Here is a 22,541-nt window from a genome sequence, read left to right as displayed (position 1 = left end):
TTCCACATCCTAATCGTGGATTGTACCACTCGGTGCCCGAGGCAGCGCCGTCATCACTATGGCCCTCAGACTGGAACCCCTCCTCTTCCTCCATCCTAACCCATTCTGACCCCTCTCCTTCCCACCACCGCCTCACTTTCTCCACATTCGCTGCCCAGTAGTAGTGCAGCAGGTTCAGTAACACCAACCCTCCCTTTATGCCTTTGCCTGTGCAGCAGGGCCCTCTTCACCTTCCCGCCCATACAAACTCCGAAATGACAATCCAACTTCCAAAAAATTGCCTTTGGAATAAAATTCGAGAGCGTCTGGAATATAAATAGGAATCTTGGCCGGACATTAATTTACACGACTTGAATCCTCCCTGCCAGCGTCAGATACAGTGTATCCCACCTCCTAAAGTCCTCCCTTATCTCCTCCACCAGCTTTGTTAAGTTGGGTGTATAGAGGGCTGGGTGTTAAGTTCCACTTATGCAGCGTTGTCCACTCTCCCGTCTCCTCGATCCCCAAGTATTTAAACCTTTCCCTGGCTACTCTAAATGGCAACACCTCTAAATTAGCTCCCCAACCCGACTCATTCACCAGGAACATCTCACATTTCCCCACGTTCAATTTATAACCCGAGAAATCCCAAGCCTCTCTGATAGGCTCATAATGCTCCCCATACTACCCAGCAGGTCTGACATATTATAGCAGGTCATCCAAGTACAGCAACACCAGATGCTCCCTACTCACCCTCCTAATCCTCTGTCACTCTGCTGGGCCATCACCGGTGCAAACTCCCCCAGCTCCTTCGCCATCCGCAGCCTTCTAATTAACCTGGGGCTCGACCTGTCCACCCTCGGTTCCAGCACACAATTAAAGTTTCTTCCCATAATCAACTGATATGTAGCCAAGTCTGGGATCATTCCCTCAGGAACCCCACATCGTCCCAAATTCGGTGCATATACGTTCACCAGCACCACTGGCGTCCCCTCAACAACCCGCTCATCATCACATATCTCCAACCCGGGTCCCTCACTTCCTTCGCACTCACAAACCTCATTTTTTTACTCAGCAAAATGACCACTCGAGTCAAGCCTCGAGTGAAATACCTGACCCACCCATCCCTTTCTCAGCCTAACCTGATCCCTCACACGAAGGTGCGTCTCCTGTAGAAAGACCACCTCCCCCCCTTCAGACTCCTTAAATGCGCAAACGTCCGAGATCTCTTCAACGGCCCTTTGGGCCCCCGCACGCTCCATGTTATCAGCCTTACCGGGGGCTTGCGCTTCCATTCCCCTCTATTGTCTGTCAAAGCTCCTCCACCGATTCTGCCCCCTTGAATGTCTCCTTATACTGGGCCCATCTAAAATGGCCCCCTTCTACGCACATGACCACGTTTCTTCTTCAACCCTGCCATGTCGCCCCCCCCCCGCCCCCCCCCCCCACTCCCCCTCGGCCAACCCTCGCGGCCATCTCCCCCACCTCACTTCTGTTCACCATCATTTCCTGCCAGCTCCTATGTGAACGCTCCTCCTATCTACCCCTCCACCCCTCACCTACCCCCTCCTTCATCTATGCAAATGGCTCCTCGTGGGCCTCCCCCTCTCCCACCCAAACAAAGACTTATACAAAACCTCAGGTCGCCTCCTCCAAAAAATAAACACCCCCGCAGGTGGCGGAGGGTGGGGTGGGGGGTGTGGGGAGGGAGGGGGGGGGGTGCAATTGCCCACCTCCAATGCCATCACCCGATCACTGATTCCTGACATCACCCTCTCCATCTTCCAGACCTGCAGCCACTGTGCCTCCAAACACTTATCGACCCTTTCCATTGAGCCTCTCATGGGTGCAACCATTCCTAAAAATGAAATGAAAAATGAAAATTGCTTATTGTCACAAGTAGGCTTCAAATGAAGTTACTGTGAAAAGCCCCTAGTCGCCACATTCCGGCACCTGTTCGGGGAGGCTGGTACGGGAAAGGCCCTCCTGCATTTTCTTTCTTTGTTGATGAAACACCTCTCTAATAAAAGCCACCAACTGCTCCACCTCGGGTTTTCCAACATGCAACAACCCTTCCCCCTCCGCCACCTTTCCAATTGCTGCTGTGCCACAGGTCTCCTCCAGTTCCTTTGGGCAGGTCTTTCATCTTCTTCTGTCGGATCTGATAACCAGCAGACATGCCACTCCCGGGAGAGACTTCTCCTCCACACCTTCAACTGCACTTGCCTGTCAAAATTCTCCTGTTTTCAGGTAAAAAGAGCTCAATTCTCCACCTTTGAGCTGGAGCTGCTCTGTGTGCGACCACTCACTCCATGGCCACCACCGGATGTCCCGTTGCGAGTTACTTTTTACAAGATGCAAAGATCATTTGGAGCATGAATATCCAAGCACTTTGTCTTTGTGAGAGACTTGGGTGCATCCCATGTACAAAAGCTTTGAAAATGTAGTAGAGGACGGTATAATAATTCACATTTTGAATGATTTTAGATGTTGCAAATGTCAGCATCCAGAATGGATCATTGACGTACAACCTTTCCGTATGGGGAGCACAGGGCCCACTCTACAGGTGTGGTATAGCAGAAATGGAAAAGGATTATTTATAGCAAAACAATGTTTATTCCATGAACTCAAGTTAACCTTTTTAAAACATACAGTGAACATCTTAGCAACCATCAATTCAAATACAACTCCCAAAGAATACAACACTAAGTATTCCGTTAGCTGTCCTTTTAACATCCAGAATACTTAAAAAAAATACCTTTTAACAGAAGCACATCAGGTTAAAGTCACTACTGTGAGCAGTTATTAGTTTTAAATCACCAAAGGATCGATTTACATTCTTTAGATTACAGAAGGAGACTCTGCTACACATTCTGGCTGTGACTGCACCTATCATAAGAACATAAGAACTAGGAGCAGGAGTAGGCCATATGGCCCCCCGAGCCTGCTCCACCATTCAATGAGATCCTGGCTGATCTTTTGTGGACTCAGCTCCACTTTCCGGCCCGAACACCATAACCCTTAATCCCTTTATTCTTCAAAAACAAAACTAAAACACACCCTGCAGCAAACAGCCTAAAACGAAAGTAAAAAAACTGGCAGACAGCCCAGCTCCACCCACTCTCTGACATCACTGCAGTAATAAACACCCATTTCTTAACGATACTCTCACTACAGATATTTATATACACACTCATTTATAAACACCCATTTACTAAAGGTACTCTCACATGACAGGTGCGACACAGTCCATCTCTTTGATAGTAAGAAGGTGAAGTAACGGCTTTAGCAAACTTCCCGCAGTGTTCTTCTCTCTATGGTGTGTCTCCTTCTTTCACTAAAGATTAGCATAGAGGGCAGAAGGCCATCTCTTGCGCTTCAAAATGCTTTGAATACAAACTGGACAACACTGAAGATCGCAGTGCAATAATGCCGTTGTTTGCTGACTTGCATTTGTTCCTCTCCAGTAAGTCACCCTTGTTACCAAAGTCCTTGTTGGCCTTTTGTGTTAGCAGTGGTCAGCTGGTGGCACACCTGCCTCTTAAACCATAAGGCCCCGCGTGCAGTCCCACTTCGGAGCTTGAGGACAAAATTCAAGTCGACACTCCAGTGGTACAGTACTGAGGCAGCACTGCACTGTCAGAGGTGAAGTCTTTCAGGTGACATTTACAACTGAGGCCTCCTCTGCTTGTTTGGGAGAAAGGCAGAATGGTTATTTCCAGTGTCCTGGCCAATCTTAATGTTACAATCTCCATGGGGATCAATTGATTTTTCAAAAAAAGATTGCAAAACCCACACAATAGGTGGATCCATAGCTCTTTCCAAGGGCCAGTGCGGACTTGATGGGCCGAATGGCCTCCTTCTGCACTGTAAATTCTGTGATTCTATGAAAAACAATGACACAACCAGATTTCATGTTTTAAAACTTTTACTGGGACAAATGACTGAAAAAAATGGCTAAAGCCTCTGTTCTTTTTGGACTGTACACTATAAACTGCAGAAAGGAACATTTCCCCTTTTATGCTTATCACACGTCACACTCTCCATGGAGCCATAGTCCTTCTAACCAACATTCCACAATTGCTTCCAGTGAGTTCATGTTTCCCCATTTTGCCACACAGTAATTTCGGGGAACTATCTCCAGGCGCTTCCTTTCACTTATAGAGAATTTCTTAAATTCACTTCCAGCAGTAAATCCTGTTCCGATGAGACTTTCTCTCTGGTCATGCTGGGATGAATCTCTCAGAATCCTTAGGTATCTGTGGGATGCATCTCTTCAACTAGAGACACCCTCCCTCCGTCCCATATCCCCCAAGCTGTGATAGTTTACAAAGCCAAGCAACCTCTTTTCCTTGTTGTCCAAACAAAACTGCTGTCTGTCTGTGATAGTCATTTTCTTTTTAATGATTTTTACCGTTTGGGAAATAGTGGGGGGGGGCCTCGATGTTGTGCCAAGCAATGATCACCCTACTCAAGCCCACGTATCCACCCTATACCCATAACCCAACAACCCCCCCTTAACCTTACTCTTTAGGACACTACGGGCAATTTAGCATGGCCAATCCACCTAACCCACACATCTTTGGACTGTGGGAGGAAACCGGAGCACCCGGAGGAAACCCACGCACACACAGGGAGGACGTGCAGACTCCACACAGACAGTGACCCAGCCGGGAATCGAACCTGGGACCCTGGAGCTGTGAAGCATTTATGCTAACCACCATGCTACCGTGCTGCCCCATAATAATTGTGATATTAATTTGCAGGGAAGTCTTTAACCTGATCTCATAAATGGCTCCCGCTGCCCTCGTTCCCCGTGGCAATGCGCCTTGGGATGCTTTACACATTAAAGCTGCTATATGGATGCAAGCTATTGTTGTTGCCACAGCTGGAACTTCTGCAGGAGATATAAATTTTATTATGGGAGGAAAGACATAAAATGGAATGAAAATGGCTTATTGTCACAAGTAGGCTTCAATGAAGTTACTGTGAAAAACCCCTAGTCGCCACATTCCGGCGCCTGTTCAGGGAAGCTGGTACAGTAATTGAACCGTGCTGCTGGCCTGCCTTAGTCTGCTTTAAAAGCCAGCGATTTAGCCCAGTGTGCTAAACCAGCCCATTAATTGTGTCAGCAGTGTTCTTGTACAAAAGCATGTGTGTAATAACATCACCTGACTATTTAATAGTGTTATCCTGTGTAAAATAAGTGGGCCCTTTACATCTAAAATGGTGGATTTGATATGAGCACACATTTGCAAAATTATACAATTTGCAATAATTTCAATCTTTCGAATCCTAGAGGGATTGGACTCACAGGATTTATTAGAAACCCATTAAACATTCTGTAATTATTCAGTTGACTTTCTGATAAGATGAATAGGGAATGAAGCAACGTTTATCAAAGGTTTTGGGGCAATTTTAACCTGCTTTGCCTTGCCCATTGGAAAACTGATAGATCAGGGTGGCTTGCTAGCTTCACGCCTTTTCCAAGTCAAGCCAATGGGCAGTGACATTAAGTGGTCTGTAAAACCCAAACTTCCACCTAATCCTGTGGGTTTTGTGTTTGATGAACCTTAATACCTCAGTTTTTATTTCCCATTGTTGCTATTTAAAGAATGGGAATAATCAAATCAGTTATACTGAGAACAGTGAAATAGGAGTTACTGTCTTGAATGCGCCACGGTTAATGGTTGAAGAAAGGAGAGAGAAATGGGGTGGGATTCTCCGATTCCCCAGCCCATGTGTATTTTGGCGGTGTCCTGTTCACTGGCAGTGGGGATTCTCTACTCCCGCCGCTTGTCCATGGGATTTCCCATTGGAGCCACCCCACCCCGCCGGGAAACTCATGGGCGGCGGAGCGCTGCAAGCGAGAAAAGAGAATCCCAAAATCCGGAGAATTCCTGCCATGGTGTTTTTGTCACTTTTCTTGGCACTGGTTTCCATAGTTAGTTATTCCTGCAACAGATTGCTAGTCTGTCACCAGAGGCTGGGTGTATAGAGGGCTGGGTGTATAGAGGGCTGGGTGTATAGAGGGCTGGGTGTATAGAGGGCTGGGTGTATAGAGGGCTGGGTGTATAGAGGGCTGGGTCTATAGAGGCTGGGTGTATAGAGGGCTGGGTATATAGAGGGCTGGGTGTATAGAGGGCTGGGTGTATAGAGGGCTGGGTCTATAGAGGGCTGGGTGTATAGAGGGCTGGGTGTATAAAGGGTTGGGTCTATAGAGGGCTGGGTGTATAGAGGGCTGGGTATGAGATGGATGTGTAGAGGGTTGGGTGTATTGAGGACTGGGTGTATAGAGGGCTGGGTCTATAGAGGGCTGGGTCTATAGAGGGCTGGGTGTATAGAGGGCTGGGTATGAGATGGGTATATAGAGGGCTGGGTGTATAGAGGGCTGGGTCTATAGAGGGCTGGGTGTATAGAGGGCTGGGTGTATAGAGGGCTGGGTGTATAGAGGGCTGGGTGTATAGAGGGTTGGGTCTATAGAGGGCTGGGTCTATAGAGGGCTGGGTGTATAGAGGGCTGGGTGTATAGAGGGCTGGGTGTATAGAGGGCTGGGTATGAGATGGATGTGTAGAGGGTTGGGTGTATTGAGGACTGGGTGTATAGAGGGCTGGGTCTATAGAGGGCTTGGTGTATAGAGGGCTGGGTATGAGATGGGTGTATAGAGGGCTGGGTCTATAGAGGGATGGGTGTGTAGAGGACTGGGTGTATAGAGGGCTGGGTGTATAGATAGCTAGGTCTATAGAGGGCTGGGTCTATAGAGGGCTGGGTCTATAGAGGGCTGGGTGTATAGAGAGCTGGGTGTATAGAGGGCTGGGTATGAGATGGGTGTATAGAGGGCTGGGTCTATAGAGGGATGGGTGTATAGAGGGCTGGGTCTATAGAGGGATGGGTGTATAGAGGGCTGGGTCTATAGAGGGCTGGGTATATAGAGGGCTTGGTGTATAGAGGGCTGGGTGTATAGAGGGCTGGGTATGAGATGGATGTGTAGAGGGTTGGGTGTAATGAGGACTGGGTGTATAGAGGGCTGGGTCTATAGAGGGCTGGGTCTATAGAGGGCTGCGTGTATAGAGGGCTGGGTATGAGATGGGTATATAGAGGGCTGGGTGTATAGAGGGCTGGGTCTATAGAGGGCTGGGTGTATAGAGGGCTGGGTGTATAGAGGGCTGGGTGTATAGAGGGTTGGGTCTATAGAGGGCTGGGTCTATAGAGGGCTGGGTGTATAGAGGGCTGGGTGTATAGAGGGCTGGGTGTATAGAGGGCTGGGTATGAGATGGATGTGTAGAGGGTTGGGTGTATTGAGGACTGGGTGTATAGAGGGCTGGGTCTATAGAGGGCTGGGTGTATAGAGGGCTGGGTATGAGATGGGTGTATAGAGGGCTGGGTCTATAGAGGGATGGGTGTGTAGAGGACTGGGTGTATAGAGGGATGGGTGTATAGATAGCTGGGTCTATAGAGGGCTGGGTCTATAGAGGGCTGGGTCTATAGCGGGCTGGGTGTATAGAGAGCTGGGTGTATAGAGGGCTGGGTATGAGATGGGTGTATAGAGGGCTGGGTCTATAGAGGGATGGGTGTATAGAGGGCTGGGTCTATAGAGGGATGGGTGTATAGAGGGCTGGGTCTATAGAGGGCTGGGTATATAGAGGGCTGGGTGTATAGAGGGCTGGGTGTATAGAGGGCTGGGTGTGAGATGGGTGTATAGAGGGCTGGGTGTATAGAGGGCTTGGTCTATAGAGGGCTGGGTGTATAGAGGGCTGGGTCTATAGAGGGCTGGGTGTATAGAGGGCTGGGTCTATAGAGGGCTGGGTGTGAGATGGGTGTATAGAGGGCTGGGTGTATAGAGGGCTGGGTCTATAGAGGGCTGGGTGTATAGAGGGCTGGGTCTATAGAGGGCTGGGTCTATAGAGGGCTGGGTGTATAGAGGGCTGGGTCTATAGAGGGCTGGGTCTATAGAGGACTGCTATATAGAGGACTGGGTCTCTAGAAGGCTGGGTGTATGGGTCTATAGAGGGCTGGGTATATAGCGGGCTGGGTGTATAGAGGGCTGGGTATATAGCGGGCTGGGTGTATAGAGGGCTGGGTCTATCGAGGGCTGGGTCTATAGAGGGCTGGGTGTGTAGAGGGTTGGGTGTATAGAGGGCTGGGTATATAGAGGGCTGGGTATATAGAGGGCTGGGTGTATAGATGGCTGGGTCTATAGAGGGCTGGGTCTAAAGAGGACTGCTATATAGAGGACTGGGTCTCTAGAAGGCTGGGTGTATGGGTCTATAGAGGGCTGGGTATATAGAGGGCTGGGTGTATAGAGGGCTGAGTGTATAGTTGGCTGGGTGTATAGAGGGCTGGGTCTATAGAGGGCTGGGTGTATAGAGGGCTGGGTGTATAGAGGGCTGGGTATATAGAGGGCTGGGTCTATGTAGGGTTGGGTAAATAGATAGCTGGGTATATAGAGGGCTGGGTGTGAGATGGGTGTACAGAGGGCTGGGTGTGAGATGGGTGTACAGAGGGATGGATGTGAGATGGGTCTATAGAGGGCTGGGTCTATAGAGGGCTGGGTGTATAGAGGGCTGGGTCTATAGAGGGCTGGGTCAATCGAGGGCTGGGTGTATAGAGGGCTGGGTGTATAGAGGGCTGGATGTATAGAGGACTGGGTCTATAGAGGGCTGGGTGTACAGAGGGCTGGGTCTATAGAGGGCTGGTTGTATAGAGTGTTGGGTGTATAGAGGGCTGGGTGTATAGAGTGTTGGGGTATAGACGGCTGGGTGTATAGAGGGCTGGGTCTATAGAGGGCTGGGTGTATAGAGGGCTAGGTGTATAGAGGGCTGGGTGTATAGAGGGCTGGGTGTATATAGGGCTGGGTATATAGAGGGCTGGGTCTATAGAGGGCTCGGTCTTTGGAGGGCTGGGTCTATAGACGGCTGGGTATATAGAGGGCTGGGTATATAGAGGGCTGGGTCTATAGAGGGCTCGGTATATAGAGGGCTGGATGTGAGATGTACAGAGGGCTGGGTGTGAGATGGGTGTATAGAGGTCTGGGTCTATAGAGGGCTGGGTGTGAGATGGGTGTGTAGAGGGCTGGGTGTGAGATGGGTGTACAGAGGGCTGGGTGTATAGAGGGCTGGGTCTATAGAGGGCTGGGTGTATAGAGGGCTGGGTGTATAGAGGGCTGGGTCTATAGAGGGCTGGGTGTACAGAGGGCTGGGTGTATAGAAGGCTGGGTGTATAGAGGGCTGGGTGTACAGAGGGCTGGGTGTATAGAGGGCTGGGTGTATAGAGGGCTGGGTGGACAGAGGGCTGGGTGCATAGAGGGCTGGGTGTATAGAGGGCTGGGTGTATAGAGGGCTGGGTTTTTGAGGGCTGGGTCTATAGAGGGCTGGGTCTATAGAGGACTGGGTGTATAGAGGGCTGGGTCTATAGAGGGCTGGGTGTGTAGAGGGTTGGGTCTATAGAGGGCTGGGTGTATAAAGGGCTGGGTATATAGAGGGCTGGGTGTATAGAGGGTTGGGTGTATAGAGGGCTGGGTCTCTAGAGGGCTGGGTCTATAGAGGGCTGGGTGTATAGAGGGCTGGGTCTATCGAGGGCTGGGTCTATAGAGGGCTGGGTCTATAGAGGGCTGGGTGTACAGAGGGCTGGGTGTATAGAAGGCTGGGTGTATAGAGGGCTGGGTGTACAGAGGGCTGGGTGTATAGAGGGCTGGGTGTATAGAGGGCTGGGTGGACAGAGGGCTGGGTGCATAGAGGGCTGGGTGTATAGAGGGCTGGGTGTATAGAGGGCTGGGTTTTTGAGGGCTGGGTCTATAGAGGGCTGGGTCTATAGAGGACTGGGTGTATAGAGGGCTGGGTCTATAGAGGGCTGGGTGTGTAGAGGGTTGGGTCTATAGAGGGCTGGGTGTATAAAGGGCTGGGTATATAGAGGGCTGGGTGTATAGAGGGTTGGGTGTATAGAGGGCTGGGTCTCTAGAGGGCTGGGTCTATAGAGGGCTGGGTGTATAGAGGGCTGGGTCTATCGAGGGCTGGGTCTATAGAGGGCTGGGTGTGTAGAGGGTTGGGTGTATAGAGGGCTGGGTATATAGAGGGCTGGGTATATAGAGGGCTGGGTGTATAGATGGCTGGGTCTATAGAGGGCTGGGTCTATAGAGGACTGCTATATAGAGGACTGGGTCTCTAGAAGGCTGGGTGTATGGGTCTATAGAGGGCTGGGTATATAGAGGGCTGGGTGTATAGAGGGCTGAGTGTATAGTTGGCTGGGTGTATAGAGGGCTGGGTCTATAGAGGGCTGGGTGTATAGAGGGCTGGGTGTATAGAGGGCTGGGTATATAGAGGGCTGGGTCTATGTAGGGCTGGGTATATAGATAGCTGGGTATATAGAGGGCTGGGTGTGAGATGGGTGTACAGAGGGCTGGGTGTGATATGGGTGTACAGAGGGATGGATGTGAGATGGGTCTATAGAGGGCTGGGTCTATAGAGGGCTGGGTCTATAGAGGGCTGGGTCTATAGAGGGCTGGGTCTATAGAGGACTGGGTCTATAGAGGGCTGGGTGTATAGAGGGCTGGGTGTACAGAGGGCTGGGTGTATAGAGGGCTGGGTGTATAGAGGGCTGGGTGTGAGATGGGTGTATAGAGGGTTGAGTGTACAGAGGGCTGGGTGTGTAGAGGGCTGAGTCTATGGAGGGCTGGGTGTATAGATGGCTGGGTCTAGAGATGGCTGGGTCTATAGCGGGCTGGGTCTATAGAGGGCTGGGTATATAGCGGGCTGGGTGTATAAAGGGCTGGGTCTATAGAGGGCTAGTTGTATAGAGGGCTGGGTGTATAGAGGGCTGGGTGTATAGAGGGCTGGGTCTATAGAGGGCTGGGTGTATCGAGGGCTGGGTGTATAGAGGGTTGGGTCTATAGAGGGCTGGGTGTATAGAGGGCTGGGTGTATAGAGGGCTGGGTCTATAGAGGGCTGGGTGTATAGAGGGCTGGGTCTATAGAGGGCTGGGTGTATAGAGGGTTGGGTCTATAGAGGGCTGGGTGTATAGAGGGCTGGGTCTATAGAGGGCCGGGTGTATAGAGGGCTGGGTGTATAGAGGGCTGGGTATATAGAGGGCTGGGTCTATGTAGGGCTGGGTATATAGATAGCTGGGTATATAGAGGCCTGGGTGTGAGATGGGTGTACAGAGGGCTGGGTGTGAGATGGGTGTACAGAGGGATGGATGTGAGATGGGTCTATAGAGGGCTGGGTCTATAGAGGGCTGGTGTGAGATGGGTGTACAGAGGGCTGGGTGTGAGATGGGTGTACAGAGGGATGGATGTGAGATGGGTCTATAGAGGGCTGGGTGTATAGAGGGCTGGGTCTATGGAGGGCTGGGTCAATCGAGGGCTGGGTGTATAGAGGGCTGGGTGTATAGAGGGCTGGATGTATAGAGGGCTGGGTGTACAGAGGGCTGGGTCTATAGAGGGCTGGTTGTATAGAGTGTTGGGTGTATAGAGGGCTGGGTGTATAGAGTGTTGGGGTATAGAGGGCTGGGTGTATAGAGGGCTGGGTCTATAGAGGGCTGGGTGTATAGAGGGCTGGGTGTATAGAGGGCTGGGTGTATAGAGGGCTGGGTGTATATAGGGCTGGGTATATAGAGGGCTGGGTCTATAGAGGGCTCGGTCTTTGGAGGGCTGGGTCTATAGAGGGCTGGGTATATAGAAGGCTGGGTATATAGAGGGCTGGGTATATAGAGGGCTGGGTCTATAGAGGGCTCGGTATATAGAGGGCTGGATGTGAGATGTACAGAGGGCTGGGTGTGAGATGGGTGTATAGAGGTCTGGGTCTATAGGCTGGGTGTGAGATGGGTGTGTAGAGGGCTGGGTGTGAGATGGGTGGATAGAGGGCTGGGTATATAGAGGGCTGGGTGTATAGAGGGCTGGGTCTATAGAGGGCTGGGTGTACAGAGGGCTGGGTGTATAGAGGGCTGGGTCTATAGAGGGCTGGGTGTACAGAGGGCTGGGTGTATAGAGGGCTGGGTGTATAGAGGGCTGGGTGTACAGAGGGCTGGGTGTATAGAGGGCTGTGTGTATAGAGGGCTGGGTGTATAGAGGGCTGGGTATACAGAGGGTTGGGTCTATAGAGGGCTGGGTGTATAGAGGGCTGGGTATATAGAGGGCTGGGTCTATAGAGGGCTGGGTCTATAGAGGACTGCTATATAGAGGACTGGGTCTCTAGAAGGCTGGGTGTATGGGTCAATAGAGGGCTGGGTATATAGCGGGCTGGGTGTATAGAGGGCTGGGTCTATAGAGGGCTGGGTGTATAGAGGGCTGGGTCTATAGAGGGCTGGGTGTATAGAGGGCTGGGTGTATAGAGGGCTGGGTATATAGAGGGCTGGGTCTATGTAGGGCTGGGTATATAGATAGCTGGGTATATAGAGGGCTGGGTGTGAGATGGGTGTACAGAGGGCTGGGTGTGAGATGGGTGTACAGAGGGATGGATGTGAGATGGGTCTATAGAGGGCTGGGTCTATAGAGGGCTGGGTGTATAGAGGGCTGGGTCTATAGAGGGCTGGGTCAATCGAGGGCTGCGTGTATAGAGGGCTGGGTGTATAGAGGGCTGGATGTATAGAGGGCTGGGTCTATAGAGGGCTGGGTGTATAGAGGGCTGGGTGTATAGAGGGCTGGGTCTATAGAGGGCTGGGTCTATAGAGGGCTGGGTGTATAGAGTGTTGGGGTATAGACGGCTGGGTGTATAGAGGGCTGGGTGTATAGAGGGCTGGGTATATAGAGGGCTGGGTCTATAGAGGGCTCGGTCTATGGAGGGCTCGGTCTATGGAGGGCTGGGTCTATAGAGGGCTGGGTATATAGAGGGCTGGGTATATATAGGGCTGGGTATATAGAGGGCTCGGTATATAGAGGGCTGGATGTGAGATGTACAGAGGGCTGGGTGTGAGATGGGTGTATAGACGTCTGGGTCTATAGAGGGCTGGGTGTGAGATGGGTGTGTAGAGGGCTGGGTGTGAGATGGGTGGATAGAGGGCTGGGTATATAGAGGGCTGGGTGTATAGAGGGCTGGGTCTATAGAGGGCTGGGTGTATAGAGGGCTGGGTATATAGAGGGCTGGGTCTATAGAGGGCTGGGTGTACAGAGGGCTGGGTGTATAGAGGGCTGGGTGTATGGAGGGCTGGGTGTACAGAGGGCTGGGTGTACAGAGGGCTGGGTGTACAGAGGGCTGGGTGTATAGAGGGCTGGGTGTATAGAGGGCTGGGTGTATAGAGGGCTGCGTGTATAGAGGGCTGGGTGAAAAGGGGGCTGGGTATATAGAGGGCTGGGTCTATAGAGGGCTGGGTCTATAGAGGGCTGGGTGTATAGAGGGCTGGGTATATAGAGGGCTGGGTCTATAGAGGGCTGGGTGTATAGAGGGCTGGGTCTATAGAGGGCTGGGTCTATAGGGGGCTGCGTGTATAGAGGGCTGGGTGTATAGAGGGCTGGGTGTATAGAGGGCTGGGTGTATAGAGGGCTGGGTCTATAGAGGGTTGGGTCTATAGAGGGCTGGATGTATAGAGGGCTGGATGTATAGAGGGCTGGGTGTATAGAGGGCTCGGTCTATAGAGGGTTGGGTGTATAGAGGGTTGGGTGTATAGAGGGCTGGGTGTATAGAGGGCTGGGTGTATAGAGGACTGGGTCTATAGAGGGCTGGGTATATAGAGGGCTGGGTGTATAGAGGGCTGGGTCTATAGAGGGCTGGGTCTATAGAGGGCTGGATGTATAGAGGGCTGGGTCTATAGAGGGTTGGGTGTATAGAGGGCTGGGTCTATAGAGGGCTGGGTGTACAGAGGGCTGGGTGTATAGAGGGCTGGGTGTATAGAGGGCTGGGTGTATAGAGGGCTGGGTGTATAGAGGGCTGGGTCTATAGAGGGCTGGGTCTATAGAGGGCTGGGTGTATAGAGGGCTGGGTCTATAGAGGGCTGGGTGTATAGAGGGCTGGGTCTATAGAGGGCTGGGTGTGAGATGGGTGTATAGAGGGTTGGGTGTATAGTGGACTGGGTGTGAGATGGGTGTACAGAGGGCTGGGTGTGAGATGGGTGTGTAGTGGACTGGGTATATTGAGGGCTGGGTGTGAGATGGGTGTGTAGAGGACTGGGTGTATTGAGGGCTGGGTGTGAGATGGGTGTACAGAGGGCTGGGTGTGAGATGGGTGTACAGAGGGCTGGGTGTGAGATGGGTGTACAGAGGGCTGGGTTTATAGAGGGCTGGGTGTGAGATGGGTGTGTAGAGTTCTGGGTATATAGAAGGCTGGGTGTGAGATGGGTGTGTAGTGGACTGGGTGCATAGAGGGCTGGGTGTGAGATGGGTGTATAGAGGGTTGGGTGTGAGATGGGTGGATAGAGGGCTGGGTGTGAGATGTACAGAGGGCTGGGTGTGAGATGGGTGTATAGAGGACTGTTTATATAGAAGGTTGGGTGTGAGATGGGTGTGTAGAGGACTGGGTATGAGATGTACAGAGGGCTGGGGGAGAGATGGGTGTATAGTGGACTGTTGTATAGAGGGCTGGGTGTGAGATGTACAGAGGGCTGGGTGTATAGAGGGCTGGGTGTATAGAGGGCTGGGTGTATAGAGGGCTGGGTCTATAGAGGGCTGGGTCTATAGAGGGCTGGGTGTATAGAGGGCTGGGTCTATAGAGGGCTGGGTGTATAGAGGGCTGGGTCTATAGAGGGCTGGGTGTGAGATGGGTGTATAGAGGGTTGGGTGTATAGTGGACTGGGTGTGAGATGGGTGTACAGAGGGCTGGGTGTGAGATGGGTGTGTAGTGGACTGGGTATATTGAGGGCTGGGTGTGAGATGGGTGTGTAGAGGACTGGGTGTATTGAGGGCTGGGTGTGAGATGGGTGTACAGAGGGCTGGGTGTGAGATGGGTGTACAGAGGGCTGGGTGTGAGAGGGTGTACAGAGGGCTGGGTGTATAGAGGGCTGGGTGTGAGATGGGTGTGTAGAGTTCTGGGTATATAGAAGGCTGGGTGTGAGATGGGTGTGTAGTGGACTGGGTGCATAGAGGGCTGGGTGTGAGATGGGTGTATAGAGGGTTGGGTGTGAGATGGGTGGATAGAGGGCTGGGTGTGAGATGTACAGAGGGCTGGGTGTGAGATGGGTGTATAGAGGACTGTTTATATAGAAGGTTGGGTGTGAGATGGGTGTGTAGAGGACTGGGTATGAGATGTACAGAGGGCTGGGGGAGAGATGGGTGTATAGTGGACTGTTGTATAGAGGGCTGGGTGTGAGATGTACAGAGGGCTGGGGGAGAGATGGGTGTATAGAGGTCTGGGTGTATAGAGGGCTGGGTGTGAGATGTACAGAGGCCTGGGGGAGAGATGGGCGGATAGTGGACTGGGTGTATAGGTCGCTGGGTGTATAGAGGGCTGGGTGTGAGATGTACAGAGGGTTGGGGGAGAGATGGGTGTATAGAGGGCTGGGTGTGAGATGGGTATATCTCAGAGGGCTGGGGGAGAGATGGGCGTATAGTGGACTGGTGTATAGAGGGCTGGGTGTGAGATGTACAGAGGGCTGGGGGAGAGATGGGCGTATAGAGGGCTGGGTGTGAGATGGGTATATCTCAGAGGGCTGGGGAGAGATGGGTGTATAGTGGACTGGGTGTATAGAGGGCTGGGTGTGAGATGGGTATATCTCAGAGGGCTGGGGGAGAGATGGGTGTATAGTGGACTGGGTGTATAGAGGGCTGGGTGTGAGATGTACAGAGGGCTGGGGGAGAGATGGGTGTATAGTGGACTGGGTGTGAGATGTACAGAGAGGGCTGGGGGAGAGATGGGCGGATAGTGGACTGGGTGTGAGATGGGTATATCTCAGAGGGCTGGGGGAGAGATGGGCGTATAGTGGACTGGGTGTATAGAGGGCTGGGTGTGAGATGTACAGAGGGCTGGGGGAGAGATGGGCGTATAGTGGAGTCCTGGCAACACGGAAATCTGAAAAAAATGAGAACTGCAATGTTCAGTGGCACTGGAGCACAGAAAGACTCCATGGAGGATTTACCGTCAGATTTGTTGCTGGATAATAAAATTCTTCTTATCAAAGAGCTGTTACGCTAACAGTAAAAAAAGGCCGTTGTTCCTTAGATCAATGCTGTTGTTAAAATGCAAGGTAATTAATGTTGTCGATCATTTCCACGTGAATCATATTGAACAACAATAAATTAGATCCGTCTATTCTAAATCAGTTCAAAAAATAGGGTAATTGTTTCCTTTAGCACTGAGTCACCTCATGACTCAGTTTCTTCCAGCACTATTCTAAACAAATCATCCAGAACGCTCTGAATACCCCACGCAATTATTTCCTCACTTGCCACGCCTGCCTTCACGAGCTGACATTGTCTCCCTGCTGACCAAAATATTGGTTCTGAAGTTCTCATCTTTCTTAATCAAATTCTTCTCCTCCCTACCTCTGGAATCTCATCCAATACTACAGGCCAGCCCGTACAATCTTCTGATTCTGGCTGACGGTCCCTCTCCCTCTGCTTTTATGTCTCACCATTGGGTATTAGGCCATTCAATCCCTATTCTCATAACCTAACTGGAGGCCATGGGGTTTGGATCATTAGGTTCCCCCGTGGCCCCATCTGAACACGATCTTCCCCGTTGAGGAGGGTGTGAAGCCTTTAACCAGGAGGTCCCTGGGAATAAACACTCCAGTCCGACTGTGTCCGGGTGTGGGAGACCCTTTGGGGAGTAGTATGTGTAGTTAAGAAAGTCTTATTAACCCTTTTGTTCTAATCCAACATCGCTCCTTCATGGCCGCTTGCCTGGATCTTACACTGGGCGCTGCAAGAGATGCTAATTCCTCAGGATTTGGTCCACTTCGAAAAGGCCTCGGGTGGGTTGGCCGAGCGGGCGGTACCAACTTTCAAGTCGGGTTTTCGGAAGCAGCCCTTCGGTTCTCCGCAGACCCATTTGGCCCGTTATTGTTTTATTACAGTACCACGCCCGCATGCCACCCCTGGGGTAGCACCTTCCGTGCGGCTGATGGGGCAACGGCTGCGCACTAGACTGAGCCTCGTACTGCCTGATATTGGCGTAAAAAAATCCACCGTAGGAATGTAGGTCGGACTCGAGACGAACCAGGCCTGTCCGGGAATTCGCGGCGGGCAATACGGTCTACGTGCAAAGTTTTGCTGAATGTGCCCTATGGATCCTGGGGATTGTGGTGAAACAGTGCGGACTGCTCTCGGTGCGAGCACCGGGGCAAGAATCAAACAGGCACGTGGACCACCTCCAAGGCGGCGCCCAAGTGACACTTGAACGTCACCCGGAGGTTCCGAGGCCAGTGGTGTCTCCTCCTCCGACACAGCAACAGTTACCACCTCCTGCGGTGTGCATACCCCACGACTTGGAGATACAGGAAGTCGATTCCTCGGACCCGGAATCCGACATGGAGACACAGCCGACCAAAATCAGCGCGGATCCAGTGGCAGTGACTGGTCCCAGAGGGGCGTTGCTACTCCGCAGCTCGGCACCAAAACATCGCTCTCCAGGGCGTCATGTGCTTCCAGACCCAGCACAGTGGACATCGGAAAGGCAGCCCAGGGCAAAATGGTCTCAGGACCAGGCTCCTCCAGCCGTCAAAATGGACGACGTGTCAGACTTGGGGCAGGGTGCGGGGGGGTATAACCCACCAGACGCCATGGGGTTTGGACCATTAGGCTCCCATGGCTGCACCTGAATACGATCTTCCCCGATGAAGAGAGTGGGGTGAAAACCTTAACCAGGAGGGCCCTGCGAATAAACACCTCGGTAGGCCGGGCAGGGGAGACCCTTCGGCTTATTAAGTCCTAAGTCTTATTAAACTTTTTGTTCCAATCCAACGTCGTTCACTTGTGGTTGCTTGCTTGGATCTTACACCTACATTCCTGCATTCCCGAGCTCTCTCGCCAAGCCGCTTGCTACTTTGCTCCCCTTCATTAGCATACTTTCTCAGGCCTTGCCACCTTGACCATGCTGTTTGTCAACTCTATCTCAAGTTTTGTTTCTATTCCACCAGTGTGGTAAACCACTGTATCGTATTGTACTGTTGCACTGTTACATGCCTGGGCTTGTCCCTGCTGGGTCCGAACCACTGTAGTATATAATATGTGTATTGTAGTAAACTGACACTGTATTATATGTAATATGGTAAACCCACTGCCTGCTGGCTCAGCCTCCCCTCGGGCTCGGTAAAAAGGTGGCTAGTCTCCGCCGCTGCCTCAGTTCGGGATCCGAGGCCAGAAGGCTTTCTGTTTAGTTTATTAAAGCCTCAGTTACGTTCACCACTCGTCGTGTGTTCATTGATGGCATATCAACCAGTCTCCTTGTAAAATGCCTTTAAGTATTTTACTTTGAATTGTTTCCATACTGCCTGGACCGAATTGAAGAGCAGAATGAACTTTCATTCATTTGGCACTTTTCAAGACTTTAGATTAGAACACCCCAAAGCACTTTACAACCAATTAAGTACCTGTGATGGGTAGTCACTCTTGTAATGTGGGAAACGGGCCCCTTTACACCCAGCCAGCACCCGCAAACAGCAAGGTGACCAAGGCCAGATCATCTGTTTTACTGATGATGTTTGAGTGAAAAATGAACAAATGTGCAAACTGGTGGAACCAGATTCTGCTCCGTTTTCTGGTTCTCACATGGGTGATTGGCCCAACTGTCGTGTCAGTTCATTTTTGAAGTCTAATCAATGGGAAGATTGTTCCTTTCTGTAACTCAGTGACCTTTCACTGTCACTTTGGCAACACTTAAACTGCGAATGTGTTTCCCGGAGGTTGAAATGCACAACCCAAAACATTCCAGTTCCAATAATTACAGAAAATAAAGGGAACCTTTAGCAGTGAAGGTATATTATCTGAATGAGCTTTTTATTGTCATATTGAACTTGATAAATCATTTACAATGAAAAAACTGAAACTATGTCCAATTAGTTTCCCTCTGTGTAATTTGACAATGATTAACCTTTTTACAGGGGTAGTACCAGCCTGTAACTTGTCTCTTAAGGTGTGTTTGTGTCAACCTGTGTCGAATTACACCTCATTGTTCTTGCTTCATTATTGTAACAGCTAATTAGAAACATATTTCAGATCTGGGCGTAGCAGTGAGAATATGTACCAGCCTTTCGTCACTGGAGATACTAACAGCCAAAACCAGACCGAAGGGGTTGGAAATCCCCTTCATATCTGCAGATTAAGAAGTCTTACAACACCAGGTTAAAGTCCAACATGTTTGTTTCAAGTGCTCCGAAAGCTAGTGTTTGAAACAAACATGTTGGACTTTAACCTGATATTGTAAGACATCTTACTGTGCTCACCCCAGCATCTCCACATCATGGGCGAAATTCTCCGACCCCACGCAGGGTCGGAGAATCGGCCGGCAGCGGCGTTATTCCCGCTCCCGCAGGGTTTTTAAATCTCTGACCGGCCAAAAACCGGCGCTGTGCAAATCCCGCCGGCAGCCTCTGAAAACAGCTGGCGCCGGCGGGATTTCATTTTTTTTTTAGTTGCCACAAATCTCCGGCCCAGATGGGCCGAAGTCCCGCCGACGTGGCCACGGGTCACGGCGGCGAAAATCACAGTTGCTTTAAAACGGCGTCAACCATTGATGATGGTTGACGCCGTTCAGTGTCGGGGGGGGGTTCCGGCATCGGGGGTGGGTTGCGGCATCGGGGGAAACCCCCTCATCGCCGCAACCCCCCCCTCTCAACGCCGGGTCCCCCCTCTCAACGCCGGGTCCCCCCCCTCTCAACGCCGTGTCCCCCCCCTCTCAACGCCGGGTCCCCCCCTTCTCAACGCCGGGTCCCCCCCCCTCTCAACGCCGGGTTCCCCCCCCTCTCAACGCCGGGTCCCCCCCCCCTCTCAACGCCGGGTCCCCCCCCTCTCAACGCCGGGTCCCCCCCCTCTCAACGCCGGGTCCCCCCCCTCAACGCCGGGTCCCCCCCCCCTCAACGCCGGTACCCACACTCCGTCCCCCTCCCTCTGAAGGCCGGTACCCACACACCCGCCCCTCTCTCCTCCTCCCCCCCTTCCTTCCTCCTCCCCCCCTTCTTCCTCCTCCCCCCTTCCTTCCTCCGTCTCCCCTCCTTCCTCCTCCCCCCCTTCCTTCCTCCGTTAGTGGGGGGGGGGTGCGGCGTTAGTGGGGGGTGGGGGGTGGGAGGTGGGGGGGTGCGGCGTTGGAGGGGGGTAGGGGTGGTGAAGGGGGTAGGGGTGGTGAGGGGGGGTGGTTGGGGTAGGGGGCAGCCGCTGCCGGTGGAATCAGAGTTCGCGCCTGGGCGCCAGCAGGAGGCTACTAATGGATGCAAATGGGGCCTAATGACCCATTTGCATCCACTTTGTGGGCGGGCACCAAAGTCTTTGGAACCCTCTTAATTCTCCCATCCTCTGGGCCGGGAATCAGATTACGACTGATATTTACCAGCCTGGCCCCATTGTGGTAGACCTTGTGGTGAGCCAAGAGGGTAACCCCTTAAGGGAGTTTCCCCCAAAGACGATCTGGGTCCTACCCACCCCTCTATAATGCACAATCAGGCCCCCCCCCCCACACCGCCCGCCCCCCAGAAACCTCTTAAAATGGGAGACACCCGCAGAGACCCCCTAGATAGGGGCTCCTCCCAAGACCTCCTGAATAGGGGGCTCCCCATAGATGCCCTGGGTAGAGGGACCCCTTTAATTAAAGGGATCCCCCAAGAGATCCGGCATCCGGGGGGGGTTGCGGCATCCGGGGGGGGTTGCGGCATCGGGGGGGGTTGCGGCATTGGGGGGGGGGGGTTTGCGGCATCGGGGGGGGGTTTGCGGCAGGGGGCAGCGGCGTACAGAGGGGGGGGGCGACGGTGCGTTGGCCCCGGGCATCCGTCGCCCCCCCCTTTCTGCACGCCGCTGCCCCCAAACCCCCCCCCGATGCCGCAAACCCCCCCCCCCCAATGCCGCAACCCCCCCCGATGCCGCAACCCCCCCCGGATGCCGCAACCCCCCCCCGGATGCCGCAACCCACCCCCCGATGCCGCAACCCCCCCGGATGCCGCAACCCCCCCCGGATGCTGCAAACCCCCCCCGGATGCCGCAACCCCCCCCGGATGCCGCAACCCACCCCCCGATGCCGCAACCCACCCCCGATGCCGCAACCCACCCCCCGATGCCGCAACCCACCCCCCGATGCCGCAACCCACCCCCCGATGCCGCAACCCCCCCGATGCCGCAACCCCCCCCCCGATGCCCCCCCGATGCCGGAACCCACCCCCCGATGCCGCAACCCACCCCCGATGCCGCAACCCCCCCCCCCCCCCCCCCAAACGCCGGGTCAGTCTCTCTCCTCCTCCTCCTCCAAAAAACGCCGGGTCTCACCACTTCCGCAGCTGGTGAAACTAGTCAGCTGCTGGCCCCTCCGGGAACGGAAAATCGCCGCCTAAAAGAAGGCCCCCACGCCGGAGTCATCTACTCCAATTTTGCTCGCCGGAAATCGGCGTTACGACGGTCTGCAGAGAATTTCGCCCCATATCTGCAGATTGTGAGAGTTCTAAATGAAACAATCCTACCCAGTTTTGATTATGAATGTGAGCCCCAGAGGAGAGAGTCATCCACGACTTGATACTCAAACTTCATGGTTCACATTAGACTTCTTTCATTCTAGATTTTTATTTGATTTAATTCAAATTTCCTGTGGTGGGATTCAAACCCTGGTCCCCAGGTCAATACCTTGGTTCTCTGTGATTACTAGTCCAGTGAGAATACTGCTACGCCACTGCCTCCTCCATTGGAGGATTGACAAGGCCCACAAGACAGGAAAAAGAAAGTTCAGAATGAATGAGACAGACAATAATCATGTTAAGATGAGTAAAGAGAGTTTATTTTGGGGATCTGGCACATCTTTTGTACTTGGGTGGGGTAGCAGTGCGGTGATAGGACTGGAGTAGTGTTGACAAATTATTTGAATACATTAATTACTAAGTTCGTTAAATTGAATAACAACTTTCTATTTATATAGGGCTGGATTCTCCACCCGCGACACCGACAGTGCAGATCGCGATTGGGTGGAGAATCGGGCATCCCCGGCCGAAATCGCGGTTTGCTCCGGGCACCGAACCGACCGCTATGCTCCGGACACCCGCTGCCAGTGGAATCAGAGTTCGCGCCTGGGCGGCAGCAGGAGGCTACTAATGGATGCAAATGGGGCCTAATGACCCATTTGCATCCACTTTGTGGGCGGGCACCAAAGTCTTCGGAACCCTCTTAATTCTCCCATCCTCTGGGCCGGGAATCAGATTACTACTGATATTTACCAGCCTGGCCCCAATGTGGTAGACCTTGCGGTGAGCCAAGAGGGTAACCCCTTAAGGGAGTTTCCCCCAAAGACGATCTGGGTCCTACCCACCCCTCTATAATGCACAATCAGGCCACCCCCCCCCCACCACCCGCCCCCCAGAAACCTCCTAAAATGGGAGACACCCGCAGAGACCCCCTAGATAGGGGCTCCTCCCAAGACCTCCTGAATAGGGGGCTCCCCATAGATACCCTGGGTAGAGGGACCCCTTTAATTAAAGGGATCCCCCCAAGAGATCCCATAATTAAAGGGACCCCC

General features: G+C 52.6%; 1 protein-coding gene across 1 annotated transcript in view; it reads left to right on the top strand.

The window, feature by feature from the left end:
* The window catches only part of LOC119975655 (glutathione hydrolase-like YwrD proenzyme), a 76,138-nt gene that overhangs the window by 21,044 nt on the left and 32,553 nt on the right, over window positions 1-22,541 (top strand). Inside the window, exon 5 of the mRNA XM_038815437.1 lies at window positions 17,977-17,980. Coding sequence (XP_038671365.1) covers window positions 17,977-17,980 — 4 coding nt within the window. The remainder of the gene's footprint in view (window positions 1-17,976; window positions 17,981-22,541) is intronic.

Source organism: Scyliorhinus canicula, chromosome 13, assembly GCF_902713615.1.
Source record: "Scyliorhinus canicula chromosome 13, sScyCan1.1, whole genome shotgun sequence".
Taxonomy (NCBI): domain Eukaryota; kingdom Metazoa; phylum Chordata; class Chondrichthyes; order Carcharhiniformes; family Scyliorhinidae; genus Scyliorhinus; species Scyliorhinus canicula.
The sequence above is the reverse complement of the archived record's forward strand: the minus strand, read 5'-3'. Positions and strand labels throughout refer to the sequence as shown.